This window comes from Coloeus monedula, assembly GCF_965178545.1.
Source record: "Coloeus monedula genome assembly, chromosome: 9".
NCBI lineage: Eukaryota > Metazoa > Chordata > Aves > Passeriformes > Corvidae > Coloeus > Coloeus monedula.
Window position 1 is genome coordinate 17,694,155 of NC_138789.1, and position 27,962 is coordinate 17,722,116.

A 27,962-nucleotide genomic window follows, 5' to 3' on the forward strand; every position below is an offset into this window, starting at 1 on the left:
CAGCGCCAGGCATGGCCGACCCGCTCCGCAGGACGCTCTCCAAACTGAGGGGCAGAAGGTCCCAGCGAGGCGCGGCGGCGGGCGCCGGGTACCGCCACGGCGGGCTCTGCGCCCCGCAGGGTAAGTGTGCGCCTGGCTCGGCCGCGAGGCTCCGGCTGCCCGGCCCCGGCTGCCCGTCCGCGGCCGCTCCTCCACCTGCGGAGCAGCGCCGGGCGGGGGCTCCCGCGGCGCCGGGATGCTCCGTGCCCGCTGCCCGGAGCGCCGCGCCGGGGCCGGGCGTGAGCTTGGGTCTCGAATCAGTCCTCAGCGGCGGCAGCGTGCCATCGGTGCCTGCGCTTCTTCTGGGAGCGGGAATTCCTCAGGAAAGCGAGAGCTGCTGGGGCTTAGACCAGCGCTGTGTGCGCGTCCCTGCTCGTTCTCTTGTCCCACATCTGCTTGTCACTCCTCGGCTGCTGGTTGCCCGCTGGGGTTGGTTGGTTTGTTCGCTTTTTAAAGATGCACTCGAAATCTTACAGATCAATTTTCAGTTTTGCCGTTGTTCCATTTGAATATATAGTACTTGTATTTTATACTTTTGTTAGGAAACTTAGTGAAAGAGAACGTGTTCAAATATTAGCCAGAAGAACTGAGAATTGTTTGATCCATATATGGAGAGGCTGGATAAAGCTGTTCCCTGCTTCCATGCAATCTGCAAAGCAAGGCATGGTATCGCGGTGAAGTATTTTCTGTGCCAACGGAGTTGGCAGAGTGTCAGTTTTGACCTCAGTTGAGTTGAAACATTGAAACTTTGATTTCTGAGCATACACGTGTTGTGTTGTTACTATCATGGCTTAATTTGAAATATGGATTTATTTAAATTTTTGTCAATAGAGTGAAAGGGGAAGAGAATACCTGACTTCTTTTTTTTTCTTCTTCTTCTTGAACACCGTATTGAAGCCTTTTGAGGAGGAACTGTTGTCATGTTTGGTATTTGTGTGAAGACATGGTCTTAACTGTTTTAAATGCAATATTAAAGATATATCTGAAAATGCTAATAGTAGGCAGCATTCTTCTGAATGAAACATTGCTCTAGAACAAAAAGTATGTTCCTGTCCCGTATGTCTCTCAAAGCTTTGTATTTATTTAAAATTGACTCATTCGTGTAACAGCTAACAACATTGAAAACTTTGTGATATTGAACCACTGGTTGTGCAGATACTTGCATGTGAATCAGTTTGTTACTAAAATAGACATGGGCATAACGGCTTTCAGGAGCAGGGCCAAGTTCGAATAAAGGGGAAGGACTGCTTGCAAATACTGCTAGCAATTGCAGAAACTGCAGTTGGGGGATGTATGTGTAAGTGTACCATCTGCTCGAGTTTCAGTGAGCATTTCCCATCGATGACCTCTGGCAGCATGTTGGCTGATCAGAGACGGGCTCGTCCTGAGTCCTGTGGAAGGTGGCATTCCCTGCAAGCAGCTTTGGTGGAGGAGGCTGGAGGCTTGTGGTTATCAATGTTTCTGTGCTAAGCGTTTGCAGATGGCTCCTTATCAAGACACCCAGGTGGACGTTGAAAACAAAGTTTTCTGCTGCTGGGACCGAAGGGCAGCCTGAGGCTGACACCAGATGTGTCACTGGGTGTATGTTTAGGTACACTGTACTTCTTAGGAGCCTGTTGTTTTGGGAATTGTAGGCTGTCTTAACCAGTGCAGAAGGACCCATTTTTCTACAGCAAAGCAGGAAGTAGTAGATATTTTTGTTTGTGGAAATACAGCTCTCAGATGCTCCATCTATTTATGTCACCGGAACAGGGACCATCCTTGGACTGAAGCAAGGGCTTTGGGATAGTTGTCACTGGCAGGAGGATGCCTGCCCGAGAAGTCCCTGATCCAAATGGACTTCTTGGAAACATAGGCTTAGCCCTATGCCTTTTGCTGATTAGTTTCCTATCCTTTTGGTTAGTTCTTACTTGGAATTGTAGTGTGACAGTGTGTAACAAGGAACCATTACAATGGCATGCTTGCATTTTCAGGCTGGGGGTGGGGGAAGGAATATGATTGCTGCCAAATCACTGAAACTTTGACAGAGATCTGCATTCACATTTTCCTCAGATTCTGTTACCTGACCAACATGGGCCACAGTGTAGCAAAGCATTTCAGTGGAAGTTTGCAAAGGCTTTAGAAGGACTATGGTTAATTTTGTTAATTCTTTGAAGCAAGTTAATTCTTCAAATCACAAACAGTGATAATACTGCAGTTTAGTTGAACAAGCAAACTGTACTCTTTCAAAAAATCACCAAATGATGAATCTTTCATCAAATAAAATGGTGGTGTTTCAGATCTTACCAAGGATTTCTTCTATCATTAAAGTACAAACCTAAAGAGGGTCAAAGGGAAGGTGTTCAAATGAGTCTTTTTCATGTCTCCCTTTCTACAGCGGACTTGGCTGGATTTACAGAGCTGTTCCTTGAGTCCTCCAGAGAGGTGTCCATATTTTAACATCCATTATTGGTGTGTAAATAATTCTTTGCCGAGAATAATGTTCAGGCAGTAACAAATAGCTGCTTCCATCTGGAATTTCAAATTGCAGAGGGCTTCATGTGAAAATAGGTTGTCTGTTTTATGTGAACCCAGTTATCCCCATTCAGGCTTAATGACTGGGCAAGCCCTGTTTGTGTTGTCCTCCTGTGCAGAGCAGCATGAAGCTTGTCTGACCTGCTCCCTGTTTTTAATTTGGATGTATTTGCAGCTTTCCTTCCAGTCCTAGTGCAGTGGTTGCAGCTCCCTGGCTGGGATGTGCTGCAGCCAGCGGGGGTATGGCGCTGCTGCTGAGTGGAGCTTGGGTGTGCTCTGACAGGGGGCTCAAGTGTGAGTGGTGCTTTCCATGGACAATTAAATGTCTGTTACTTCAATGAAACTGTGTCAAATTTTGGGAACAGTCAGTGCAATTTGTTTACCTGTTGCATGAAATTTTTGTTGTTTAAAAACTTTTCTACATTTCTTCTTTCTCCTTCCTTATTTTCATGATGGTGTGTTTTGTTTTATTCCCCCCAAATCAGGGGTTGCCTCTGTCTTAATTGTAGGATAAAGCTGGTTAGGACAGCCCTTTCTGGAGGTTTTTGTGCAAGACATATCCTTGCTTTTGTTTAAACAGAAACCTAGAAATGAATATATGTGGGGGTTTTGTAGCCATTTAAGCAGTACATTACCTACGAAAAGTAGGGACTGTTTCTCCATTGGCATAACTAAACTGGAGAAGTATTGTGTAGTAACTTTTCAAACTGGTTGCACCTGAACTTGGCAGAAAAGAGCAGCCATTTCTGTGTAAGTATGCATGACCTTTCAGCAGAGCCGTCTCACTGCCATTTATCTAAATTACGTGGTGTTAAAAATACAGCCAAACAAACCTGACTCTTTATTAGTTATGTGCACATTCTGTTTTGACAGGCTGAAATCTAATTTTGTGATGATATCAACTTATCTTTTGTCCTTTTGGATGATGCAAGTGTTATACAACAGCAAATGTGTTCATCTGTCAAAAGCAGAACGATATTCTAAACGTCTGTCTTTCCCTCTCTTTTTGCCTTCCTTTCTGGGAACAGATTTCATAGAAAATGTTTACATAGCTTCGAGAAGCAGGAAGGAACCCAAGTGCCCCCAGGCCAGCGAGGAGCCCGAGCACAGGCCGCAGGTGAACAGCATAACCGTTTCCAAGAAACGCAGCTGGCTGCAGCAGAGCACCCACCGACGACCTCCTCCTCCTCTGGAAGAAGAAAATGCCTGTAAGGAAGTGCACGGGGCTGTTATCCTGGTACCCAGATCTCCCATCCCGCTGCCCGGGCCCGCAGTGCCGTGGGCTCCCTCCACATCGGCAGTGGGGCGGGAGCGGCCGGCGCGGAGCTGTGCCCTGCCGAGCGCCGCCGCGCTGAGGAGCGCTGCCTTGGACTGCGGCGAGGATGGTGATGCGGATGATGAAGGAGAAATATGGTACAACCCCATCCCTGAAGATGATGAACCCGACTTGCCCAGGGTCTGCCCGTCTGCTGTGAATAGCCTTGTTGCTGTGGGCTCCCCATCAGTTCGGTACAAAGCCCACCCTGGGGGTGACTCTGCGATGGCCACAAGTCCCCGTGAGAGTCCCACACGCTCCATGGAGAGCACGGGGAGCAGCTGGATGGCGCAGCCCGGTGAAGGGAGCCAGGCGGATGCTACGCAGCCCAGGGAGCACACGCAGCAGCAGCGACAGAAGTTTGCCTGCAAGGCTCCGGGTGTGCCGGCAGCAGAGGACAATCCTGCCTTTAAGTGCCCTTCCACAGGTAAGAGAGTTCAGGAACATAAGTGTTTGGACCTCTGTTGGCTTTTAGAGGATTAGTAAACCTTTGTTATGTGTCCCTTTTCCTCCACCTCTTATGTTATTATGCAAATTTTCAGTGGCAATGCATGTCAGGTGCATTTAAAATGACTCAGATTGTGAGACTGATGCTTACTAAGTGCAGAGCTGCAGAGTCGTTTCTCAGTCTGTTTGTTCATGACATGTCCAGGTGTGGTTGGCCTCTGTTCTCTTTGGCCCCCACCTCCCTGAAGACAAAGGTTTTACAAAATGAGCTTGCTGAAGCCTGATAATGTGAGGACACACTGGGTTTCCTTTGTCAGCTGGTGTCTAGCCCTGGCCTTGGATTCCTGCCTCAAAGCTACTTAATGTCTGCAGAAGCTTCTTTAACTTGCTGTCTGGGACTTTTTAATAAAGACTTTTTGGTAGACCATATGAATGCTATTCATCACGTCGCTTTCTGTAATTACTGTCTTGTTGACTGTCTCAGGCTAATCTAATAGACTGGAGAAGAGTGGTTTTCACTTTCAGAAGCCAGCCTCTTTGTTCCTTGTTATCTTTGGCTGAGTGTTTGATAGTCTCGTTTCCATAATTCCATTAGTGTGTGAATTCAGCATCATATTAAGGATTTTTTCCCAGTCTGTTAAAAAACCCCAGACAAATATAAAACCACACCAAACAAAAGTAAGTAGAAAAACCCCTCCCAACCCTTTCCAAAAAGGTATTATTTTAATTACTTATGTGCCTTATATTATCTTGATCTTAACTGTAGTGTCCTGTTCAAAGTTAGAAACAGCGTAAAGTTCAGGAGACCGGGAATTCCAGGTTCCTTTCTTTGGAGAAAGGTTAAACTTTCTTTACGCTGACATTTAAGAGCCTGTGTTTCTGCCTGGCTCATCAGAAACTCCATGAAACATTGGTGTGGGAGCCCAGGTGTGCATTGCCTCCCAGAGGGGCTTCCTTTTGGGTTGTCCCCATCCAGCCTCACCATCCTGGCAGCCTCTGGCCCCATGTCCCTGTGTGCCGGGAGCTGCTGTGCCTGGATTCCTGGTGTGGAGATTACTTCTGGGAACAGGGTTTGTTTTCAAAGGCACCAGAGCAACTGCTGTAAACAGCAGAAGAAAAAACACTTGGTCTTCTGGGGGCTCACATTTTGTTCTTTTCGTGGAAATGCTCCAGATACAAGCATATTTGTAGTTGAAAAGTGTGTTAAAAGTTCTTGGGCATTTATTACAAATAGCTCATTTTATAGCTGCTTTAAATACTTAGACCAGTTTCATTTGCTTGCAAGACAGATGAGATACTCTGTTTTTTGGTAGATTATTGTCGTTGTTGCGACTCTAGATGTTTTGTAGCGGTCAGTAAGTGTGGTTATTTAGGAAGGCCATGTGTGTCCTGCAAACTGTTTGACCCCCATTTAGTTGATTAGTTAATCTCTCACACAGGGGTGACTATTTCTTTGTTTAAAGAAAGAAATCCCTTTCTGTAGGAAGAAAAATGTCAAACTTGTTTTCGTGCTGAAGATGCATTCATTTCTGCAAGCAAAGTTGTCCATTTCAAGTGGGAGAGAAGTTACGAATTTCACCTGATCTGTTTGTTATGCATTGAGTTAATTAAGGTAGTTCAAATGCAGCTCTCCTTCTACATGTGTTGGGTGGTGATCACATTGAATAGATTAATTGATGATGAAGTGGATCCCTGCTGCTCAGTAATTGGCTTAATTATGGAGAAGTGGCTTAGTTCTTCTTTTTAATCCAGTTAAAGTATCTACAGTTATTTTCAGTCAAATTTAAAATGACAGCTCATCCATATAAAACAACTGCATGAAGGGCAACATGGCCAATTTAACTTTATTTGTATTAGGACCTTGTTTGAATTACACAACTGGTATGAAATGTATGTCTCTGTTTATAGAGAGCTGGTTACATTAAGCAGTAACTCCCATCAAACAAGCGAATACAACTTTGGAGAAAAGTCTGCTTACCTTTCTTATTGATATGATTTATATATGTCAATATTGGTTAGCCTTAGAGCCTAAAAGTTAGGTTTTGGGAAGCATAGACAGAAAAAAGTGGGGCAGTACAAAATCCAACAAAATATATATATTTGCTCATTTAGTCATTTGCTGTTTTCTTCTTTGGACAATGGAAACAATTTTACCTTTGAAACTTTAAACATTATTGCCTTTCTTGGATTTCCAACTTTGTAGAGAGAAAATAGTAACGGTGCTTTCTTTTTGTTATGTTTTTTGAGACTCTTTATTAGACAGAATATTTTTTTAACAAAAGAATAAATGATTGAATTCTGTTACTGTGAGTTTTTTCAAACAGAGCAGCAAAACTGTTACCAGTACAATGGATCATAGTTGTAAAGGTGTTAATTTGTCTCATAGTCTTAATTTATACTGCTAGCTCCTGGTATTAATCTGGTTACTTTCTACAGTAAATGCCATTTATGTTAATGGGATTTGTCAGGTAATTCCTTAGTGAATAATTCTAGCCTTGTTGGCTTTAAAAAAAACCTAATTAGAAATAAGATGCCCTTATAGCAGAACTTGGGAAAATAATTAATGTATTTTATTTATAACACGTACCCAAAAGGTAAGAGTAAGAAGGTAACTTGGTTCCAAGTTAATAATGTAGAAACAGCCCAGCTTGGGCTCTTAGGTCTGTGGGAGAAGCATTTAAATGGAAAGAACCCTGAAGACTATTTTTAATTATGTGTCTCTTTGCACAGGCAAAATGGTTATGATTGAAAAATAGAAATATTTTTTTTATAAATGCAATGTGAGAAATTTTTTTTCACTGTAAAATGTTAAAATAAACTTTGTAACTCTTTAGGACTGAATTCTTAACTGCATGTTTTTATAGATGTGTGTATCACCTGCAAATTGTTGAAGAAAAGCGCCCCTTTGTAATGTTGGCTCCTGAGACAGATTTACATCATGGAGCTCTGAATAGTGCCTTATGCAGAATTTGCAATATTATTGCTTTTGGGGAGACTTACTGTTGGGATTAGTGTCTACCTAATGAGTGGAATCATCTCATGTATCTGTATCTGAGAGACATCCTGGTAGGACTTGTGCCTTGGAGGTTGCCAGGATCTGGACTGTGCTTTTGCTACTAAAAATTTACTTGAGTTAGCTGTCTGGGTGGAAAATCCTGGTAAGAATCACTGTAAACAATTTCTTTCCAGTGTTATGGCAAGTGAAGATTGATCCCATATTCCCACTTAACCCTGATATGTGCCAACTGGAACTTGGCTTAATTCCTATTAAAACTAGAGGGCTCTTTCTCCACTTAGACTGTGACCATTATCCTGGTTTCCAAATACATCTTTTGGGGCCAATGCAGACAAATATTTTGCATGCTTACATGTTGCAGGCATGCTTCCAGCAATATACATAGAATATACTGGGCAGCAAATGCTATCTACCCCTTTCCTTCCACATGTTGTCAATATTATTTTTGTAATTTCATGTTTTTTCCCAGATGGAAGATGTTTTGTGGTTTACCTGTTTTTCAAGTGCAAGGAGCTTTGGTTTCATGAGACAGAAGTGCATTGATGTGAAATATCTGCATGATGCTTGAGATACCAGAATGGTTAGGGGTTTGGCAGAAAGGTCCCTCTGCTCCATCTTTCTCCTGCAGAGGTGAAGCCAGTTTTTCGCTGGGTTTTTGGGGAGTTTGTGCATGTGCTTTTGAAGGCCAAGGGCTTGTTCACGCATTTGTCTTGGATTCATGGGGTGACAATGCCATAAAGATGTGCTGGTGAAAGAGACAACAGGATGCAGCAGCTGTGGAGTGGAAGCAGTTCAATCAAAATAGTGATTGCCTTTTTCAGTTTCTGATTTGTCCTGAGTAACTGTTTATATCCTCTGATGGGGAAAATAGGGGCAAAGCTGCTTTTCATGCCATGAAAGACACAGTGAGAAGAGGAAGTGTTCGTGAGAGCAGCCTGAACAGACAGTGCTTGGCATCGCTGCGGTGCTCCGCGAGCACCTTGGTGCGGCTCCAGCGTCTGAGCAGAGCTGGCTGTGGTTCATGAGCGTCGCAGGGTCATTAATGTTTAAAATATCTTCAACAAACTCATGCTCATTAAGTCTGGTCAGAGATCTAAAGTGCTGTTACACGTGCTTGCTCCTCTCTGCAGTGAGGTACCCTGTGGTGGATGCTCCGAGGATCACCACCAGGATGAGAAGCAGGCACTGGTCACCCCCGTCACCTCTCGTGTCTGAGCCTTGCGGGGGTTATGCTGTAACCACCTCCCATTTTAATTAATGCACTATTTAAGGCAATGTATTTTCTGTCTTTTGCTCCTATAAAAGTGATCCCTGGGTTGATGGGTTCATCACAATTTTATTAGTATCAGTGTGTGTAGTAATCAAAGAAAACAAACTCTCTTTACAGAATTCTGAGATTTTTTTTTTACCTTTTTAATAATTTCTCCATTCCTTGACTCTGAAGCATTATGCGAGATAGACACTGCATTGGTCAAAGTAGTAATTTATATAGAGGTAAAAAAAGACTTTTTTTACATGTTAAAGGCAGAGATTCTTCTATTTATTTAGATAAATAATTAAGATGTTACATAGAAATAATTGCTTTCTAACTCAGTTTTTTAAAGTGCTTTTTAGTTTTTTAATTTTCTTTTGCTCAGTTGCTGATGTAGAGGTGACGCTTACCTTACGTTTTAATTGAAGTCGCTTGAATTTGGTATAGCATGAGTTGTTCTCTCAATGCCATTTACAGTTCTGCTCTGAAGTTTTCTATCAGAACAGGTCTAGAACTGTGCCTGCACCTGAGGAACTTAACAGCCTTTGACATCAGTAGAGCTGATGTGCATTTTGTGTCAGTTGAGGATCCAGATCAGTATCTCTTGTAGAATCTACCACGGAAAAACAGTAGCCCTTTTTCACCCATTGTTTGCTACAAGAACAATTTTGAAATATTTGGGGTCTTCTGTTTTGATTTGCTGCTTTTTCACTTTTAATACATTAGCTCAGCATTTCCATTAGGTGTGAGAGTGGCTGTTTGATACTTGAATAGCTTGGTGTAATAAGCAACTGATAGCTTTCTGACCTACTCATTCCCCTCAACTTGTCCCAAAAATAAATTACAGGTTTTTTGAGGAACTTTAAAATAACTCAGAAACTCTATCTTGAGCAATGAGGAATGTGACATGTATAATAGGGTAGTCAAGTGTGCCTGTAAAACAGCTTGAGTTGCTGGCAATGGGTGTGACAGTGATATATGTGCCCAAACACATATAAACAGCATTAAGCAGGGTCAGACAAGCATGTTTACTGTGCTAAATCACTGCGTATGTCTGGCAGGGGCTGTGTTGTAAGTGCTTAAGGCAGTCTGAGCCCTCTCTTCCCTCGGGGCAGTGTTGTGTAGGGGTAGGTTTTCTCGGCTGAGGGGACACTAGTGACTGTCCTGTGGACACCTGGATGGATGGGCTGGGTGAGGGACCTGGTTTGTGAAGCACTGTGGGCTCTTCATGTTCCTCTGGTCATGGAAAGGCTTTATGCTTTCACACAGCCATAGTGCTGAGCAAAGCAAAAGGTGGCTTTGTACTCAAGCTGAACACACAGCACATGCTACACACAGTTACTTAGGGTGTCAAGTCATTTTGACTTGGATTGCATTGTCCTCCAAAAGCTTTTTTTTTTCTGTTACTCATGCTGCTGAAGTGTCAGAAGGCATAAGGTAAATGTATTAAAGACAGTATCTAATAGAACAGCCCGGGTTGGAGAGGACATCAGATGATCATCTGGCCCGCCCTTCAGTGGGACGGGGAGCCTAAATGAGACTACCTAGCAGCCTGTGCAGTTGCAGCTTGGAAACCTGTAGCGGTGAGGACTCTGCCACGTCTGTGATTGTTCCAGGGATTGAGTGTTCCCACTGTAAAAGATAAACGTTATATACATACACACACACAAGTGGTCAGCTGTTAATATAAAACTGACCAGCCCCATGCTGTCCTGGTGCAACAGGTGCCTCTTACGTTTTGTCTTCTCCTACCGCTCTTCTGTAAGGATATTTTCGATGTCTAACTGCTGTTTGCAGCAGTCTTGTAACTTGGTTGAGAAAAGAGCTGCAACTCAGTTTCGCTGTCACCCTTGTAAGAAAGCTGTGGCAGATGGGTAGGCTGGGAAGCGAAGTGTTACTGGACTGTGCTACAACTCCTGCAGCTTGTTCAGAGTTGTCATGTACACTCTTTTAAAATTGCGTGCATACCTCAGCACATTGCTGGCTTTAGTGGAACAACATGTGGCTCAGTGCTGATGGGAATACCATCCTGCATAATACTCGACTGTTAAGTTTCTTCCAGCCACATATTTCACTTTAACTGTTTGGTGCTGAATGCAGCAGAAGTTGGACACATAAAAGTCATAGTGTTAGATTGACTCTTTGGTTTTAATGAGCTGGAGGGGAGGAAGTTTAATTTGCTGGCCTGCTTTTCCAAGCCTGTGCCAGAGACTTTTGACAGAAAGGGAAGATTAATGTTAGAGGCTGCAGTGTGGCACTGATTGCTATGGAGTGCTCCACACCAGCCCACCAGTGGGACTGTGCGGTGATTTGCAGTACAAGGGAAGGCTTTGTCTGCCTTTATCAAGCACCACATTTCTAACTAGCTGCTTGCCAGAAAAGCACAGCAGGCGTGCTAGAAATAGCCCTTCCCCTGCAAGGGAACTACTTCCATGAGATTCAGGATTAAATGAATTTTCCTCTGTTCCTCTGGAAAAGAGATTCCATGCATTATTCTTTGTCACTGAAACTTCCTTTTATAAAGATACTCTTTTAAGCAACTGTCTGCAAAAGTTACTTAATCCAAACTTCTATTGAGACTAGAACTAGCCTTTGTAGGGTTTTTCTTGGAAGGGGTTGGGGGGACCAAAACCACAGCAAATGACTTTGGTTAAAGACCAGATTGCCTGATTTAGCTGTTTCAGCTTGGTGAAGTATAAAATGTAAGTTACAGTCCAATGGTGAAAATTAATTTGAATGCAAAAAGCACTGGTAAGGATCACTTGCTGTGGACTTGAAGTGATTAGTTTAGAATTAAAGAAGTAAGTCCTTGGCAAGTCTGAAGGAGAAATCTCTGTAAAGTATGGTTTACTGAGAATCTTGTGAAAACAGCACTTCTTTCTTTCTTTCTTTCTTTCTTTTTATATACTGTAAACAGTCTCCGTTTCGCTGGCTAGCAAGGGAGAATGACGGGTGGATAAAGGTATTGGAGTCTCTGTGAGCTGCCTGGGCTAATTGCATCACAGGGTTGGTGTGCTTAGGGGCTCTACAGCACCCCAGCTTGCACAGGCGAGGCTACTCAGTCCTCTTGGGAGCTGCTAACATTTGAAAAATGTTAAGTGATTGGGATGTTGCTAGCAAGAGGCACTCTTTGTTTCTCAAGGGGTGGAAAAATGACTATGTGGAAGTACTCATGTAATTAATATCTATCATTCTGGCCTCCGTTTCCCTCTTGCATGGTTCCTTAACTCAGGTAAATTGATCAACTTTCTTACAGTCATTACTGCCTCATGCTGGAAAAAGTGAGAATGTCTTGAGCAAGACTTGGTATTTGCATTTCCTTGAGTATTAGAGCATGAGGTGAACCACAGGTTCCTGTCTGTGTGCAGTACTAGCTTATGTCTAATTGTGTTCCTTAATTAGCTGTTCTTTAATGCTAAATTGAGGGAGTCTTTTTTTTTTTTTTTTTTTCCCCTTTTTAGCATCAGTGCTTGCTGTTATAATTTTTTTCTTTTTGGTACCTTGAAAGGGGGGTGATTTCCTTTGAGGATGTCGCTTGGGAACTGTCTAACTTTAAACTCTTGTGGGATGGTAGTGTCAGGAAACATGGAAAGTTGCTGGCAGGCAGTGAAATGAGACAGTGCAAGGTGCAGCTTTTGGAAGGAATAAATCTTACATCCTGCTGCAGAAAGGAGAAGCTGAGAGAAATGAAAGAAAAGGTGTGAGACTGCCTGCATCTACACAGGAGAGATTTAGGGCTCTGAGGTAATAGAGGGACACAAAGAGCCATATTCTTTACTAGAGACAGTGTCTTTGCTCTAGACCTAAGAGGAGTGGCAATGCTGATGTGTTGGCTGTGTAGCTAACTGCTCTGCAGACAAGGGCGCCTTTGCCGTATTTCCAGGATTTTTTCATTAAGTCTGATTTTGTTGCACTTGTGCCCCAGGAATGTGGCCATGTGTGCTTGTGTGGGGGATGCAGCACAAATGGGTCAAGCTGAATGCGGCGGGTGCAATTGCTCATTTGTTTATATGTAGTTTCTGGCCCTTTCATCTCCATAAAGCAGAACAAATCTGGCTTTTGACGATGAATTGCCAAATTTGGCTGAACGAGTCAGCAGAGCACATCTTTCTGAACACTTGTGAGCATCTGACTGAGTGATGGTTGTCTGAATGAATTGTGCTTATCAAGTTATGAAAAATCAACATGTTTTCCCCAAGTTCAAGATTTATTTTTTCATTGCCAAGAATTGCAGTTTGAAAATGATTATTCCTTCTCTTTTCTTCTAAAGGGTTTGGAGCTGCTCTTGCACACAAGCCTGATATACCCTCCACAGAGGTTTCTCCTCCAAGTCCCAGTCCTCTGAAAAAAAGCGGATCAATCAACTGGCCTTTCCCTGATAGAATTAAATCTCCCAGGACCGTGAGGAAGCTTTCCATGAAAATGAAAAAGCTGCCAGAGCTGAGCAGGAAGCTGAGTGTGAAGGGAACTTCAAGCCATAGTAGTTCAGATAATCCTCCTTCCCTGCTGAAAGGTAGCTGCCGGGATACAAGCCATACAGTGTCTTTGCCTTCTACTGGAAACTCAACCACAGCTGCCAGCAGGAATGTGATAAGCCGTTACCATCTTGACAGCAGTGTGTCCTCACAACACACCTACAAAAAGAAGAGCTCAAGGAGCTCCAAATCCTTCAACAAAGGTGGTTACCTCAGTGATGGTGACTCTCCTGAACTTATAACAAAATCAGGTAAACACAGGCATGAAACCAAGTGCGGGAAAGGAAAGGAGAGCCTTCCAAGTAACAGTGGTAAACCCGAAATAGATATCGATGCCTTCAGACACTACAACTTTTCTGATCAACCCAAGTGCTCTCAGTACATCTCTGGACTCATGAGCATTCACTTTTATGGTGCTGAAGACTTAAAGCCACCACGAATAGACTCAAAAGATGTCTTTTGTGCAATACAGGTTGACTCAGTAAATAAAGCAAGGACTGCCCTGCTTACATGTAGGACAACATTTCTAGACATGGACCACACATTCAACATAGAAATCGAAAATGCTCAGCACTTAAAGCTGGTGGTGTTCAGCTGGGAACCCACCCCACGGAAAAACCGAGTGTGTTGTCATGGAACTGTGGCTCTTCCCACTCTCTTTCGGGTCACCAAAACACATCAGCTGGCTGTCAAACTGGAGCCCAGGGGGCTTATTTATGTCAAGCTGTCACTCATGGAGCAGTGGGAGAACTCTCTTGATGGCCTTGACACAGACCGGGAGCCTGTGATGTTTGGGGTAGATGCTCGAAAAGTTGTAGAGAAGGAAAATGCAGGCTTGATGGTGCCACTTTTGCTGCAGAAATGCATTCTGGAGATTGAAAAGAGAGGCTGTCAGGTACTGTGCATATTTTAATCTCTTTTGTCAATGTTTCTGTGTTGAGATAGCTGTTGTTGCAGTGTGAGCAGTGAGTGGAAATGGGGGAAATTAAAAACATCTTTACAAGTCAGTTTTTTTTCCTTTGCTGCTTCTGTGTGGTGAACACTGGCCATTGTAATGTGGGAAGAATAACAGGGCTGTGTGCAATCAGTGCTTCCAGCTTGGCCTTTGTAGAGAAGTACACTTGCTCGCAGGAGCTGCTCCCAGCAGAGTTTTAGGAGTGGGGATGGTGAAACAAACCTGCAGCCGCCAGTGTGTAGAGACACCCCGAGAAAGCAGAGATCAGTTGAGAATTTGAGAATGCTTGACTCCTGAGACATGGATCATTCTGTATGGACACACGTCCAACTTTAAAAATTATATGGTTCACTGTTCCCTCCAACCCAAACCTGAGATACTGTGTGCAGTGACATGGTCATGAGGAGCATATCTTTTGGTGCAGCCTGAAGCCAGTGTGTCTAAGACCTGTCTCTGTCATCAGTTTGTACACAGCATTAGGATGAGGATGAGTCCCTGAGGGGCTGAATTAGTTCTTTCCCCACACCACTGCTCCTTGTCTTTCTTCAGGTTGTTCTCAAAATTGGGACTGCTGCAAAGCAGAAGTGTTCAGTGTCTTTTTTTTTCATCCCAATATAGTTTTATTGGTTGATGTAATGAACAAAAATATGTATGAGAAATGAGGTATGGAAACAAATCACCAGTTACGGATGCTAGGCAGGAGGTCTGTTAGGAAGGACTGTACACAGTCTTAATCTCAGATGTTCCCCTTGGCAATTAATTTGAAACTGGTGGGAGGACTCTTGCCTGCTGTTCCACAGGATATGTGAGCCCTGGTTGTCTTTTGCACCTGTTCTCACTCAGGTGAAATTGAGAAGTAGTCACACCTACCACTGTTGCTATTTTAAATTGCTGACAGGTTGGATATGCTTCCAGGTGTGATGAGATTAGCTCTGCTGTTTATAACCCAGGTCATGACCTATAGAGGGAAATGGTACTTCTATGTGGCTCTTTTGCTGAAAGTCACTGCTGATAATAACTGTGATTTTTCTTGTGAGTACTTCTCCTTACATCCAAATCACTGGAAAAGAGAAGTTTTTTTCTTTCCAGTATATGTGTCCCATGGTTTCAGTATTTTATTACAGGCTTATTAGCACCTAGTCATGCAAATGATATTGGGTAATCAAGGCAACACTGGTAATGAAACAGTTGGGATCTGAGTTATCTGAATGTACCTGGTGCTTTTGAGCGTGAAATCTATTTTTGTGTTTGCGCAGGGGGAACCAAAACTGCAAAATACCCTGTTAACTTTTTTTTTAACCACGCGCTTGTCTGATGTTTCTGACTTTCCTGTACACTGCAGACTACTGCCATGGTGCATAATCTCCACCTGAATTTCAGATGTGGCATTAGGAAACTTTGAAAGTTTAAAAGAAATTTTCTTAGGCGTATATTAGATTGTATTCTGTCTTGAGAAAGGGGGAGTTGGGTAAGGTTCCATTCATTTAACAGGAATTAATATATGACCAGAAAAATACTCTTGCTTGCAGACCTGCATTCTCATGGTCTTAAGGCAGTCCAGGTGGGATTTTTTGGTTTAGTATTGGGTATTTTTTTTTGTCTTGAGTCTGTGGTAGTTTTGAATTAACCTTTTCCTGCTCAATACAGCTGCCTATAATGTTAATTAAAATAAAATGAACATTTTTAACATTTGGTTTTCTAAGATCATAGGAGTGCTTTCTATAAATGGTGTTGATGAAAATGAAAAATGATAAAATGGAAAATTTCAAAGCACATGATTTAACTGATAATTCAATTCAAGAGTGGTGTGGGTTTCACTCCTATCACCTTAAGCATGTTAAATAACCTCTGTTTTGCAGAAAACTTTAAATATCATTTGAAACACATGGAAGTCAGCATGTTGTCAGTTTCAAAACAACATATTATAGGTGTAATAATGGAGTATTCATAATTTTCTTGAAACTCTGGTTAAGGTTATAGAATTAAATTTTAATTTTTTTGCTATATAATGTAATACTATAGGAAAACGGTTTCGCTTATTTTGGGTTTGTGTTGGCTTATCAGTTGGTTTGTAACTTCTTATTTTTAGTATGGAGTCAGTTGTATGACTTTTTTTTCTGCTAATGATTAGTAACTGTATTTGTAATGTAATTTTGTCTACATAGAGCTCTAAACACTTTTCACTTCTTTCTGCTGAAGTTTGAATTCTATTTTGTATAATTAAACAATTATGCCAGGAAAAATTATGATGGTCTGAATGAGCAGGGTGAGAAGCAAATACACGTTTAATCTGTATTTCTTTCCTGAGTCTGCATAAAAGCAAAACATTAAACAATTCCCATTTAAAACTTGTGTTATGTCAATAAAACACTGTTCAGCACATTCACTGTTTTGAAAACAGGATCATCCTTCCGTTGCTGCTGAGCAGCCCCCCCGGTGTGTCCTGCGAGGCGTCCGATGCTGTGTGCTGATGTTTGCACTGTGTGGCTGTCCCGAGCTTCCATTCCCACACAGCTGCTGTTGCTCTCTGGATGACACAGCACACGGGGTCACGTACGGGTCCCTCTGCAGGCCGGGGGCTGACGTGGGGCCGGTGTTTGTGCTTGCAGGTGGTGGGTCTGTACCGGCTCTGTGGCTCGGCTGCGGTGAAGAAAGAGCTTCGAGAGGCGTTTGAGAGGGACAGCAAGGCGGTCGCGCTCTGTGAAAGCCAGTACCCAGACATTAATGTCATAACAGGTAACACTTGTCCTTGCTTTTCTTCTAGCAGACTTGTGCCCTGTTCCTCATGTACCTTTTAAAAGGTGAAATTGTGTTTTGAACTAGTTTTCTATTGTCATTTTAACAAGCTTTTAACTGCTGCTGAAAGTTGGCTGGGAATGAGGGCGCTTACTGTGGGGATGTGTAATCGTGGATGAAGCAGCAGTGGTTTGTAGGGAGAGGAGGACATGGAAGGACCTGCTTTCAGTAACTGCTCTGCCAGGTGCAGAGGGATGTGGGAGTCTGAAAGGAGCTGGGGTCTTGGAACTGGTTAAACCTCTGCCATTGGTTTCTATTGGAGCAGATCTGGAGAAGCTTGGTGGTGATCAGGCACCTCCGCTGTGCTGGTGGCTCTGCACCATGTGACCCAGGGCTGGCTTGGATCAGTTGTTGTTCTCCCCTTTGTGTTGGAGATTGCAGGAGTTACGGAAACAGATTTCCCGTCGTATTTTGCAGGCTAGTTAGAGCTGCAGGAAAAGTGCCTTCATTTGATCACTGCTTTTTAAAAAACCTTACTAAGCTTTGTCCTGCTTCCTGGAGTGAGACACCTTTACTTGGTGTCACACAGCAAGCTCCAGGCACAGGTAAGAAGGTCCAGGGAGGCCTGTCTGCATCAGCTCCTTACATGGGTCTCTTCACAGGGGTTGCGCTGCAGAACTGAAGTAAGTTGTTGAGGTTTTTTTGTTTTGCTTAAAACTGGAACAGTTTTGTAACTATTGATATCTGTTATGTAAGCTAAAGTTGATCTAATTTCAGGCATCACTGAGTAAGCCAGTTGCTCTGAGGAATTAGTCAGAGGCATTCACTGCCTGTATATCAAGGGGTAGAAAATGTAACAGCAGTTGGGGTATAAATTTTCTGTGCCAAAACCCTTTCTGTAATATCCAACATCCAGCTGTATAGGAGAGTTATACCCTGGTTGGTGGTTTATTTCATTTCAATTTACTGGGAATTAATTTTATTCATTACATTTTGTAATTATACAACATGTTATCAGAAGATACTACTCAATGACATTTACTGAGTTACATAAACCTCTTGGTTCAGAGTGGGCAGCCAGTCAGTTCGCATTACTTGCCTTGGCTGATTTCACTGTGAGGTTCGGTACTGTCTACAAGTACCAGCATTCTCAGCATTAGAAACTTGTATTTATAGAATCATGGGATTGTTTAGATTGAAAAGACCTTTAAGATGGTCAAGTCCAGCCATTAACCCACCCAGTGATTCACTCTGATGTTATACAGCTTTTATAAACAAGGTTTATGGCAAAGGTAAAAAGTATAAATGATCTTTCAAACTGGGTAATTTTCTTCTCTTTACAAATAAATTAATGAGAAAAAGTGGTGAGAACTTCTAAGATTAAATTGTTCCATGAAATTACTGAAGTCCTATTTTCTCAAATTTTTGTTGACCAACTCGTAAGGTGGAGTAAAACCCCTCTGTTGCTTTCTGCCAGCAGCAAAAGCTGTCTGATACTGACTTGTAAGCAGACAAATGGCAAACTGCAATTTGGTTAACGTAAACTTTGGGGTACTGGAAAACTTTGTTGTTACTCTTTTTTAATTTTAGATACTAAAAATGGCGTTGCACTTCCATGCTACAAGTAATCATTAAAATAAAACAGTATTTGTAGAAATGGTTCAGGAATATCATGGGGAAAGGGTGTAGGAATTTAATACTTAGCCATATACAAAGGAACCTGGAACATTTCCTAAGCATTTTGATTTTCCTGAGTATATTGTACACTCAGAACCAATCAGAACTGGCTGAAGCCAAAGTCTGACCTGCAGGAGAACTCAGTGCTACTGCACAACTCTAGAAGGGCAGCAACACAGTCTGACTGATCTTTCCCTCACAAGTTTGTGCTGTGGTGTTTGAGAAATTGAAGTACACTTGAGAACTGAGAAACTGAAGTACACTTTTCTGTATACGTTGCTCCGAGCCTTGTTGTTGGTGGTGAACTTTTGGTGACCGTGCAAATGTGGCTTGGTGGTGGTACTACTGGAGGATAATGTTTTGCTTCCAGAGTTTGCATTGCAAGTGAAAAGACTACAGCTTTGTTTTCTGCCTTGCAGAAAATCTACTGGGTGTCCTTTTGTATGTGTTCTGTTGCAAGAGTTTACTTACATACTGCTTTCCTTACAAGGGAAAAATACATTAGAAAAGCAGATTCTTTTCCCTGGTAGCCCTGCAGCTGTGCTGTCCAAGTGCCTGCACTGCCTTTGTCATTGTTGTGCTGCAAGGACTGACTGCAGTGGCTCTGTGGGCTGGGGCAGCAGGGGGGGAAAGGGGGTGTTGGCACTCGTAACTTCCACTGACCAAAATGTAGTCACTCTAATTATTGGAAACTGAATGTGGAAACTGAATGCCTGGTGTGGATTGACGGGGGAACCTACAGTTTTTGTGGACAACTGAGTTAGCCACTGTGCTTAGTGCTAGGAATAAAAGAGCCCACAAAACTTACTGCATGTGCTTAGGGAGTTGGGTTGAGAGGGAATGTTTCCCCTGATTACTTAATGCTGAGGCTGCTGCACATGATTCATACTTCTATCAGCCAGAATGTGTGTTCCGCAGAATACGAATCCTCAGCATAAATCTTGGCTGATTTGAAGAGAAGTGCTGCCTTATGTCCTTTTTGAAATTTGAGTAGCGCTCCTTTCCAAAAAGATTAACAACATTTTTTTTGACAACTCTCCAAAGACTAAAGAATGAATATTTAATGATTAAATCTTGACTGAGAAATGCTCTTGGGATTGGCATAGGCTTACACGCAATGAAGTGGGCTCATGGATCAAACTGAGGCGTGCAGGCAGTTCATGGAACTGACCTGTAGCTGTGTTGTTGCATCGTGTCTGTTGGCATCCACGTGAATTCATATCTCTGCATAAAGCTTGCAATACTCTTAACAGTTCAGTGGGTCAGAAAAATGAGGAATTAATGAAGTGGATGGCAATTTCTGCTCTCTGTCTAAATTTGTTGTGTGTGGTTGTGTCAAGAGGAATGTGCTAGTGGGCTGGCAGCAGCGGGAAGCGTAGATTCATGGAAAAAAATAACAGCAGCCTCTTAGAGGGCTAATTTAGCTGACTGAATAGCAAAAGGATTTAGAAAGGTCAAGGGGCATTCATGGCTCCTAAATCATCCTGTTATCCAGGGCTGAACTGGAGAAAGTCCTTTGGCAGGTGGTAGTCCTATGTTTGTGGATGCTGTTGCAGGAATTCCTGCTAAATAATTATTAATAGACAGTTGTGAGCGTTCCAACAGTACAAGCTAATTTGATTAGAACATACCATTTCCTACTGTAAGCTGATTTTGATTTCAGCCTCTGCCTTCAAAAAAAGCACAGGTGAAAGAGAGATCTTGATAGAAGTCAGCATCTCTTGCTAATGTTTTGCTTATGAAAAATGGAAAATATCCCAGATCATGTTGTACAGCACCAGCATCTGCCACGTTTGTTTCATAAATATTTTAACCAGCTAATCCACATAGGAAACACGAGCCTCTAAATTCAGGGAAATAAAAATACTTGGTGGGAAGGGAGGGATATGAGTAAGTTACTAAACAAAAACTGGCCACTGAAGTGGAGAAGTACCAAAAGTGCATATTGTTTTTAAAGCAAACAAAAAATCCCACCAAACCACCGGAGGAAATATTTTTTCAGGAAAAAATGGTTGTTTGCATATTTTGTGTTCCTGAGGGGATGTTCCCGTTTTAAGCACAGAGGGAGCTCTCCTGGGGGCTGTGTGGTGTCTGCAGAGATGGTTTTGCCTGACTGCCCCATGGCCGTGCTGCAGGGGGAGGTGATTTGGCAGCTCAGGATCAGGGCACTGCTGCTTCAGGTAGTGCTGCTCCTGCAACGCAGCTTCAGTAGCTGTGCTGCTGCAAGTACAGAATTCTTTCTAAATGAAAATATTTATACAGGTAGAAGCCAACTCTTACTTGCATTCTGCATGTGAAGGGCCTAATGTTAACTTCTGTTCCCTGTACTTTTTTAGAAATGACCTTGTAACAAAGCCCATGCTGTACAGTTCATTTTACAGCTCGGTTACACAGACTTGAGTTAATGAAAACTGTTGTTTTGTTAAATAGCACTGTGTGATGGTAATTGCTGTGATGTGAGATTTTACAAGGCTGTGAGGAGTGCCTGCTAAAACATCTTCTGCCTTTCCAACACGATCTGTTTGGAGAACAGGCTGCTTTGTTAACTGCAGTACCTGCTTTTAAACAGTTTCTTTTAATCCCTCATTTCTTCTTAACAAAGTATTTAAATGCAGTTGTGATCTAGTTAAAGTTAGTAGATATTTGTGGCACAGAATGCAATTTTTAAAGGAAAATAAAGCTGCTGGGGAGCAGGCTTGTTTCCTTCAATTTTTTTGTTGGTCTTATTGGGTATTGCTCCTGGATAGCATCCCACTATGTCCTTTCCAGAGGCTGTTAGAAGCCTTAATATTTTGGGTTCTTTCATTATTATTCTTGCAGTCACTGAAATCCCTCTCCAAATGAAGTATCAGCCAGGTTCCAAAGCCAGCTTACAAGAATGCAAACACTCAATGCATTTGTGGAAGAAATAGGGGTTAATGAGGTGCTTGCCTGGTTGTTGCAATCCCTAGAAACAGCCTCTCCCCCAGCACATCCCCAGCTTCAGAAATGGTGCAGTATTTCTCTGCAACAGGGAGGGCTCAGTGCCTGGGAATTTTAGGCAATGTCTCCTGTGGGTGTGGATCACATCTGTCACTGGAGCGAGTGCTGTGCTGGAGCTGCAGGGTACCCAGGGGTGGCAGGGAGCTGGTGGCTCTCTCTCATGAGCATATGTTTGGTTTGTGCTTGGCTGGGTGTGAAGGCACCATGTGCTTCACTGTATGTGCCACCAGTACTGGGATGTTTGCTCATAATTTTGTAGCTGAAAATAAACAGAACAGAAAAACTAACTGATAGGCTTATATAAAAGAGGAGAGGTCATCAAGCTGGACTTTGGTGTTTGTAGGAGCTCCTTCCCTTGGATGGGAGGTGGTCTGCTCTGAGCCCTTTCCTTGCCTCCCCTCACCCTTAACATGAGGGAAACTTGGAGAGATGCTCACCTGGTGCCCAGTGTCCCCACTCCTGCACATGCAGCCCCTCTTTGCTGTGCCCCAGCCCCTCTTTGCTGTGCCCTTCTGGTGTTGTCCTCCCATCTCTTGCTCCTACGTGCGAGCTTTGTCACTGACACACAGGATTTTCTTACAGAATGGTGAAGTTGATGTGCCTTAATACTCCCAAAAATTGCTACAAAGTGAATCTGCAGCTTGTTAAAGGCAGCTGTTGGTGTGTCTCATTAGGTGTCCTAAAGGATTATCTGCGAGAGCTGCCCTCCCCCCTGATAACCAAGCAGCTCTACGAAGCAGTATTGGATGCCATGGTGAAAAATCCCTTGAGAATGACAGCAAATGGTTGTGAGAATGACCCAAGTGACTCTGATTACGCAGCAGCCCTCCTGGATTGCCTGCCAGATGTTGAGAAGGTGAGTAGTGTTAGCACCTTCAAGTAAATCTTAAGCTTCAGAAAATAAAGGAACATTTTCACACTCGATAGAAAATGCCTCAGAACTGTTTATCAGATTAAGTGGTTCACTTGGATTTGTGACGCTCCACATATTTGAAAATACTTCCATGCTGTAATGAATAGGAGCATCTGTATTGTTGGATTTGCTCTAGTTTTCATTTTATATTGTTTCTTTAAAACTGCTGTGATCACTACTTTTACATGATTAGATCAATGAGTATTCCTTTGTGTTGTCCTGCTCTACTTCTGTGGAGCAGTCTGATCTGTGTGTCATAATTACCTGGGCAAATCCATTCCTCTTTCTTAAATATGTGCAGTAGAGCCTTTTCTTCTTGTGTTGTGCAGTGTAAGAGGTCTGTGCACTGTTACCTGCCAAATTCACCTGTGCAGCAAGCCACAGTTAGCCCCTTCTGGGGGAGGGAGTGAGCGAGGGGCCTGCACAGTATCCGGAAGTTACCTGAAAGCTTGTTCAGACACTGACATCATATCGAGGGTTTCTTTATTTTCTAACGTAGCTGGATCTAATTTTCTAATGTAGCTTCTGCAGCCTCTCTTCCCTTCCTGATGTACCCTTTTTACTGTGAGAAAACTCATCCGTGTAAAACTGAGTTCAGATAAGAAAGAAGCTGAGTTTTACCAGAAAGTCTCTTTAACTGGTCTGCTCTGTCCTAGTCAAATACAACTTTTCTAATTCGGCACTTAGATGTTCTGTTGATGGCTACTGGTAGTAAAACCAGAGCTATCAGCCTTGATCTTTTCCCTCTAGAGCAGTGACCAACACCACAGTTGTCTAGTGTTTGGTTTCATAAGTAGTATTTTGTTTCTTCAGGCTACCCTGAAGATGCTGTTGGATCACCTGAAACTGGTGGCTTCTTACCACGAAGTAAATAAGATGACGTGCCAGAATTTAGCTGTGTGTTTTGGCCCTGTGTTACTGAGCCAGAGGCAGGAGACCACCAACCATAACAACAGAGTCTTCACAGACTCAGAAGAGCTTGCTAGTGCCCTGGACTTCAAAAAGCACATAGAGGTTCTTCACTACTTACTTCAGTTGTGGCCAGGTACTGTTTCATGAATCTGATCAAGCAAAACAAGCCAAACCATTGCTGTATGTTTTTACTGTATGACACTGTACATTAATTCACGGGATGACTGAATGGCATCAGAATTCTTAAAATGTGAGGTACTATGGCATCACCTATTAATCTAAAGAAATCATGACAGTTTTACAATATACTCTTTCTATTTGATCACTTTGCTAAATGGGAAGTTTGTTGGTTTAATTGCTTTCTTACCAGATGGCAGAGTTTGAGTAATGTAAGAAATGGTGAAGATTTTATGTGAGTAAAGACACTAGAAAACACAAGCCCAGTGACATTAAAGTTTCCACATCTGAATTAGAGAGTTTGGAGATTTTGTTTTTCCTGCTCTCCAGTTTTGGCCCGATGGGGTTAATTTATTTCTGCCCTTGTAATTTGGCAGAGTTGAAAGCATCCTTAGAGTAAGAGCTCTGTAACTTCTACTTGTTCTTGCAGAGCTTTGCATAAGGAAAACTGTTGCTGCTCCATGATGGGTTTGAGGTGACGGAAGATGCTGCTGCTCCCTTGTCAGCTGCAGGTGGGCAGCTCCAAAGCTGCTGATCACCAAAAATGAGAAGAAGCTTTTAGTGAGATCAGTGAGTTAGTGCAGGAGAGATGGCACATGTAGGTAGGGGAAGAGGGAGACCAAGAGCTGTTTGGGCAGCAAATACTATGTAGAAACTAATCATGAAACCCTGGAGATGGGTTATGGCATGGCTGCTGTGGACTACAAAACCAAGCTCTGCCCATAGGAGTGTGAATTCTCCAAGAGGCTAGGAGTAGGGTAAGTAGTAGAGTTTTCCTTCACTTAGAAGAAAAAGCTGAGTGCTATCCCTTGTCTTGCAAGAAGTGTGCAGGATGTGGTGCTAAAAAGGAGGTAAAACACAAGTACAGAGACTTGTGTAGATGAACACTATGCACTGTAAACAGCACACTTGGACTGAATGGAAGGATCACAGTCTGATCCCTTACATTTAATCCTCTGTAGTTTGAGACAGCTTGATAACCAACATGTTGTGCAATACTTCAATTTCCGTATATTTCCAACCGAAAACAAATAGTCCTTGTTTGGTTAAACCATGTAACACTGGCAAGTGATTGTTAACCCATGGCCCTTTGTCTTAATGGAGCATAGTCTAAACAGAAGGGGTTTTATTATAGTAGAAGTGGGGGGGAAAACAGTGAGAGTTATTGCATGTTACTGTGCAAAGGTACTGTTGAAGTAAAATCCCCTGGAGAACCTGTAATGTGAGTCCAGAAGGAGAAGGATTGGGCACATTTCAGGACTGAGCCGTTGTGCTTGTATGTGGGGAGTCTAACAAGGAGGGCTCAGATGGTGAACTGCCTGGGTTTGTGTGCACTGCCTTTCAGTGGTGAATGGGGATAGAAAGTCTCTGCGGCTCGTTGCAAGAAGCAATGGTTTGTGTAAAACCAGAAGAAGTTTTGCAGCTCAGCCGCTCAGTAGGCACAGGTCAGTGCAGAGTTGTGCTGTTCGCCATAGGCAGTGGGTGACAGTGGAGGAGCCTGTTAGTAACTTGTGCTGTGCAATCGTGAGCTCAGGTAGCACTGCCAGCAACCCTGTGTGAGTGTACGGCTGCCATGGGCGTGTGGCTGCACAGAAGATTGCTGCAAGTGAGCTTCTTTAATAGCACAGGACGTCAGGGCAGAAGAGAAGCACAAGAGCTCAGCTCTTGGTGTGTCAGCTTCTCTAGGTGTTTCTCAGTGATCGTATTTTTGTTGTGTTTTAACCTCTTTTGTTGTGCCTGCTTTCTGTTACTCCTTAGCCTGGATGAAGCGTGTGAGCTGAGCTGTTTGCTTTTCTTTGACCCAGAGCTGGATGGTGATTAACTCATACAGTGACTTTAATTGGTGTTCTGGGAGTTTCTACTTTTAGAAAGGCTTCTCTGCTGCAATTTGAATCTGGCATAGATCTTCAAAATTGAGATTTTACAGTAGTTCCTCCTAATTATTTTATATCAAACTGTGGCAAAAAATGTGCAATGTTCTGGCTGCATGTATTCATGCACGCTCTTAGTGGGACATCGAGGGAGCACAGTGGGCATCTGCCATGGACTTTTTTGTTGCAGCATGGATTCAGTTCTGACTGGTTTAACTTCTCTCTTTTAGTTCATCACTCACCTGCCAAAGAACCAGCACATCTGAATACATTTCCTGAGCACTCATCCTCCCTGAATTACCTGAGGCCCAAGAGGCAGAGACCTCAGATGCTGAATCTGAGCGGCACCGAGATGTTGGGGGTGCTCAGACCGAGGCCAGCAGGTCTGGACAGCCCGTCGAGCAACCGCTACGCTGGGGACTGGAGCAGCTGTGGGGAGAACTACTTCTTAAACCCCAGAGACTGCCTGGCTGAGGCAGACTACGATGATGTCCCTTCGGAGGACACGGAGAGCGGGGATGACAGCAGCAAAGCCGAGGAGTTGGATGTCCCCGCAAGACGCCCGGAGCCCAGCCCCGGAGAGCACCCCTTTGGGAGCTACCTGACAGTGCAGGATGTGGACTCTGCAGTGGACCACAGAGCACACCTCAAGGACCTGCAGGAAAGTATTGATACTCTCATAGGAAACTTGGAAAGGGAACTCAATAAAAACAAACTAAACATGAGTTACTAAATTCTGTCCTGCATGACATCTCCTCCTTGTGCCTCCATGCCCCTTGCTGGGCTTCCCTAGCTGTGTGAGGAGTGATGGTGCCCCTGAACACCTTGTGGTAAGGCCATGGCCCACCTTGTGTTAGCACATTTTAAGCCATTCCGTAACGTTTCTGCCTTTTGTTAGAAGGCATTGTCCTGATTTGTGTGTTGGAGACAAGCTTAGACTGTGATGTGATTCCACATAGTGGCATTTCTCCCTAAAAACACTATGCACTTAGGTGGCCTGGGCAATACCTGGCAGAAGATAAAGCAACATCTCTGCTGTCAGTGGCAGCAGAGCTCCTCATTCCTGAACTCCTGGCTCTGGTACGGATGTTCCTCTCAGAAGAGGATGAGCGCTGCTTGGCCTGAGTTTTGCAGCAGGGATTTCAGATAGACTTGTTTTACTATATATGCAATGGCTGCTATGAAAAATGCTTTATATAATATTTATATATAAAGTTTTAATTGTACAAATATTAACGTATTACTGTATTAACACTTTCCAGTAATTATTTAAACAAGCAAAAATAAATATTTTTCTAACCTTGTTTGTATATATCTATGTATAAATGTGCATGTGTCTGTAGCCATCTTTAGAAAGGAAAGGTCTCAGAATTATGAAATGTTCCCATTTCTAGGAAGACATGTTCAGTGATGCCAGGACAAGGTTACCCTTTGGGTAACACAGCATTTGATTTATGCACAGAAACATAGCCAGAGAGGAGGTAGGGTGAATGATTAATGTAAATGACCTTGTGTATTGCAGGAATAGCCGTTTGCAGGTGTTGACTATTAACTCTCACACACACACCACCCTTTCTCTGTTTGGTTTTTTTTTTACTTCATTGTTTGTTTCTTCCTCCATGGGTTTTTTTCACATATAAAGAAGGTCTGTAAGGCATTTACTTTGCAAAAAATAATTTTTATTTTTCCTTGAAACCTGTTACTTTATTCTTAATGTTTTGGTACATTTTTTTCTCTCCAGAGTTTCGTGTATTTTTGTTGCGGTACCCTTGGCTGCTGCTGGTAGTTAGGTGCATTTGAGCCCTCTGTAAAGGCTTGTGGCTCTGGAGATGCAAGATTCAAGTTCAGCACAAAGCCAGTTACTTTTTTTTTTTTTAAATTACTCTTCCTGAAATGGAAATCAGAGTTGTCACACGAGGTTGAATGGGTGGAAGGATGTTACTCCTGGGGAGTTTGGGTGGGATTGCAGTTCACTGTGACCTTACTAGATTCAGCTATCACCATCTGCTCAGAGCCTCTTTTATCTCTAATAATTTATGGTGAGCCATTAAAATTTCACATTAAGGACACACATTCTTGATTCAATTAAAAATAGTTACCAAATTGTGTACAGATGTTTTGATAGTCCTAACCAGAAGGACATGTGAAGTCATTCCTTGTCCTCTACAGGTCACATACACACCCCCAAGGAAGGGAGGTTTGGGCAGGTGGGGGTGAGAAGGTTTTGGTGTTTTGAGAGGTCAGACACAGAGTTGCTCTCAGCTGGCAGGGTAGAAATTAATTCTACATCTTTTTGGTACAATTTTTGTCATGCCACCATGCCTTTCCATTCACCCTGTGGGCAAGTGCTTTTCTGCTAACCTGTACTTCCTTATACTGATAATTGAAGAGTTATTTATTTACAGTAGCAAGGAATTAGGAATTGCTATGGCAAACTTCACCCCTCTTTTCTAAGGAATTATTTTAGCATGGTTCCAATGGTTTATTCAATCTCATTAATTTATTTTTATAAGTGTTAAAAGATGCAAAACAATTATTGCAATATAATGATATGAATGAAAATGTAAATTTAACCTGAAGCATTTATCAATAAATTGATGTATTTTTTTAAACTTTTATACCTACAGAATGTGCATACTTTTTAAACTATAAATTTAAATTCTAAATAAAATTTGAATTAA

The 27,962-nt window shown here is 42.8% G+C and overlaps 1 protein-coding gene across 1 annotated transcript; it reads left to right on the forward strand.

The window, feature by feature from the left end:
• On the forward strand, window positions 1-27,900 carry SYDE2 (synapse defective Rho GTPase homolog 2). The gene is made up of 7 exons (XM_082286820.1): window positions 1-120; window positions 3,582-4,295; window positions 12,854-13,953; window positions 16,623-16,749; window positions 22,083-22,264; window positions 23,135-23,366; window positions 25,512-27,900. The coding sequence occupies exons 1-7, from the start codon at window positions 12-14 to the stop codon at window positions 26,012-26,014; spliced, it is 2,967 nt and encodes a 988-aa protein (XP_082142946.1). The 5' UTR covers window positions 1-11; the 3' UTR covers window positions 26,015-27,900.
• Window positions 27,901-27,962: the final 62 nt, after the last annotated feature.

Coding starts and splice junctions, on each gene's coding strand:
- SYDE2 (XM_082286820.1), top strand. CDS start 12: ATGGCCGACCCGCTCCGCAGGACGCTCTCCAAACTGAGGGGCAGAAGG. Junction 121..3,581: donor CGGGCTCTGCGCCCCGCAGG/GTAAGTGTGCGC, acceptor TTCTGGGAACAG/ATTTCATAGAAAATGTTTAC. Junction 16,750..22,082: donor AGACATTAATGTCATAACAG/GTAACACTTGTC, acceptor GTGTCTCATTAG/GTGTCCTAAAGGATTATCTG.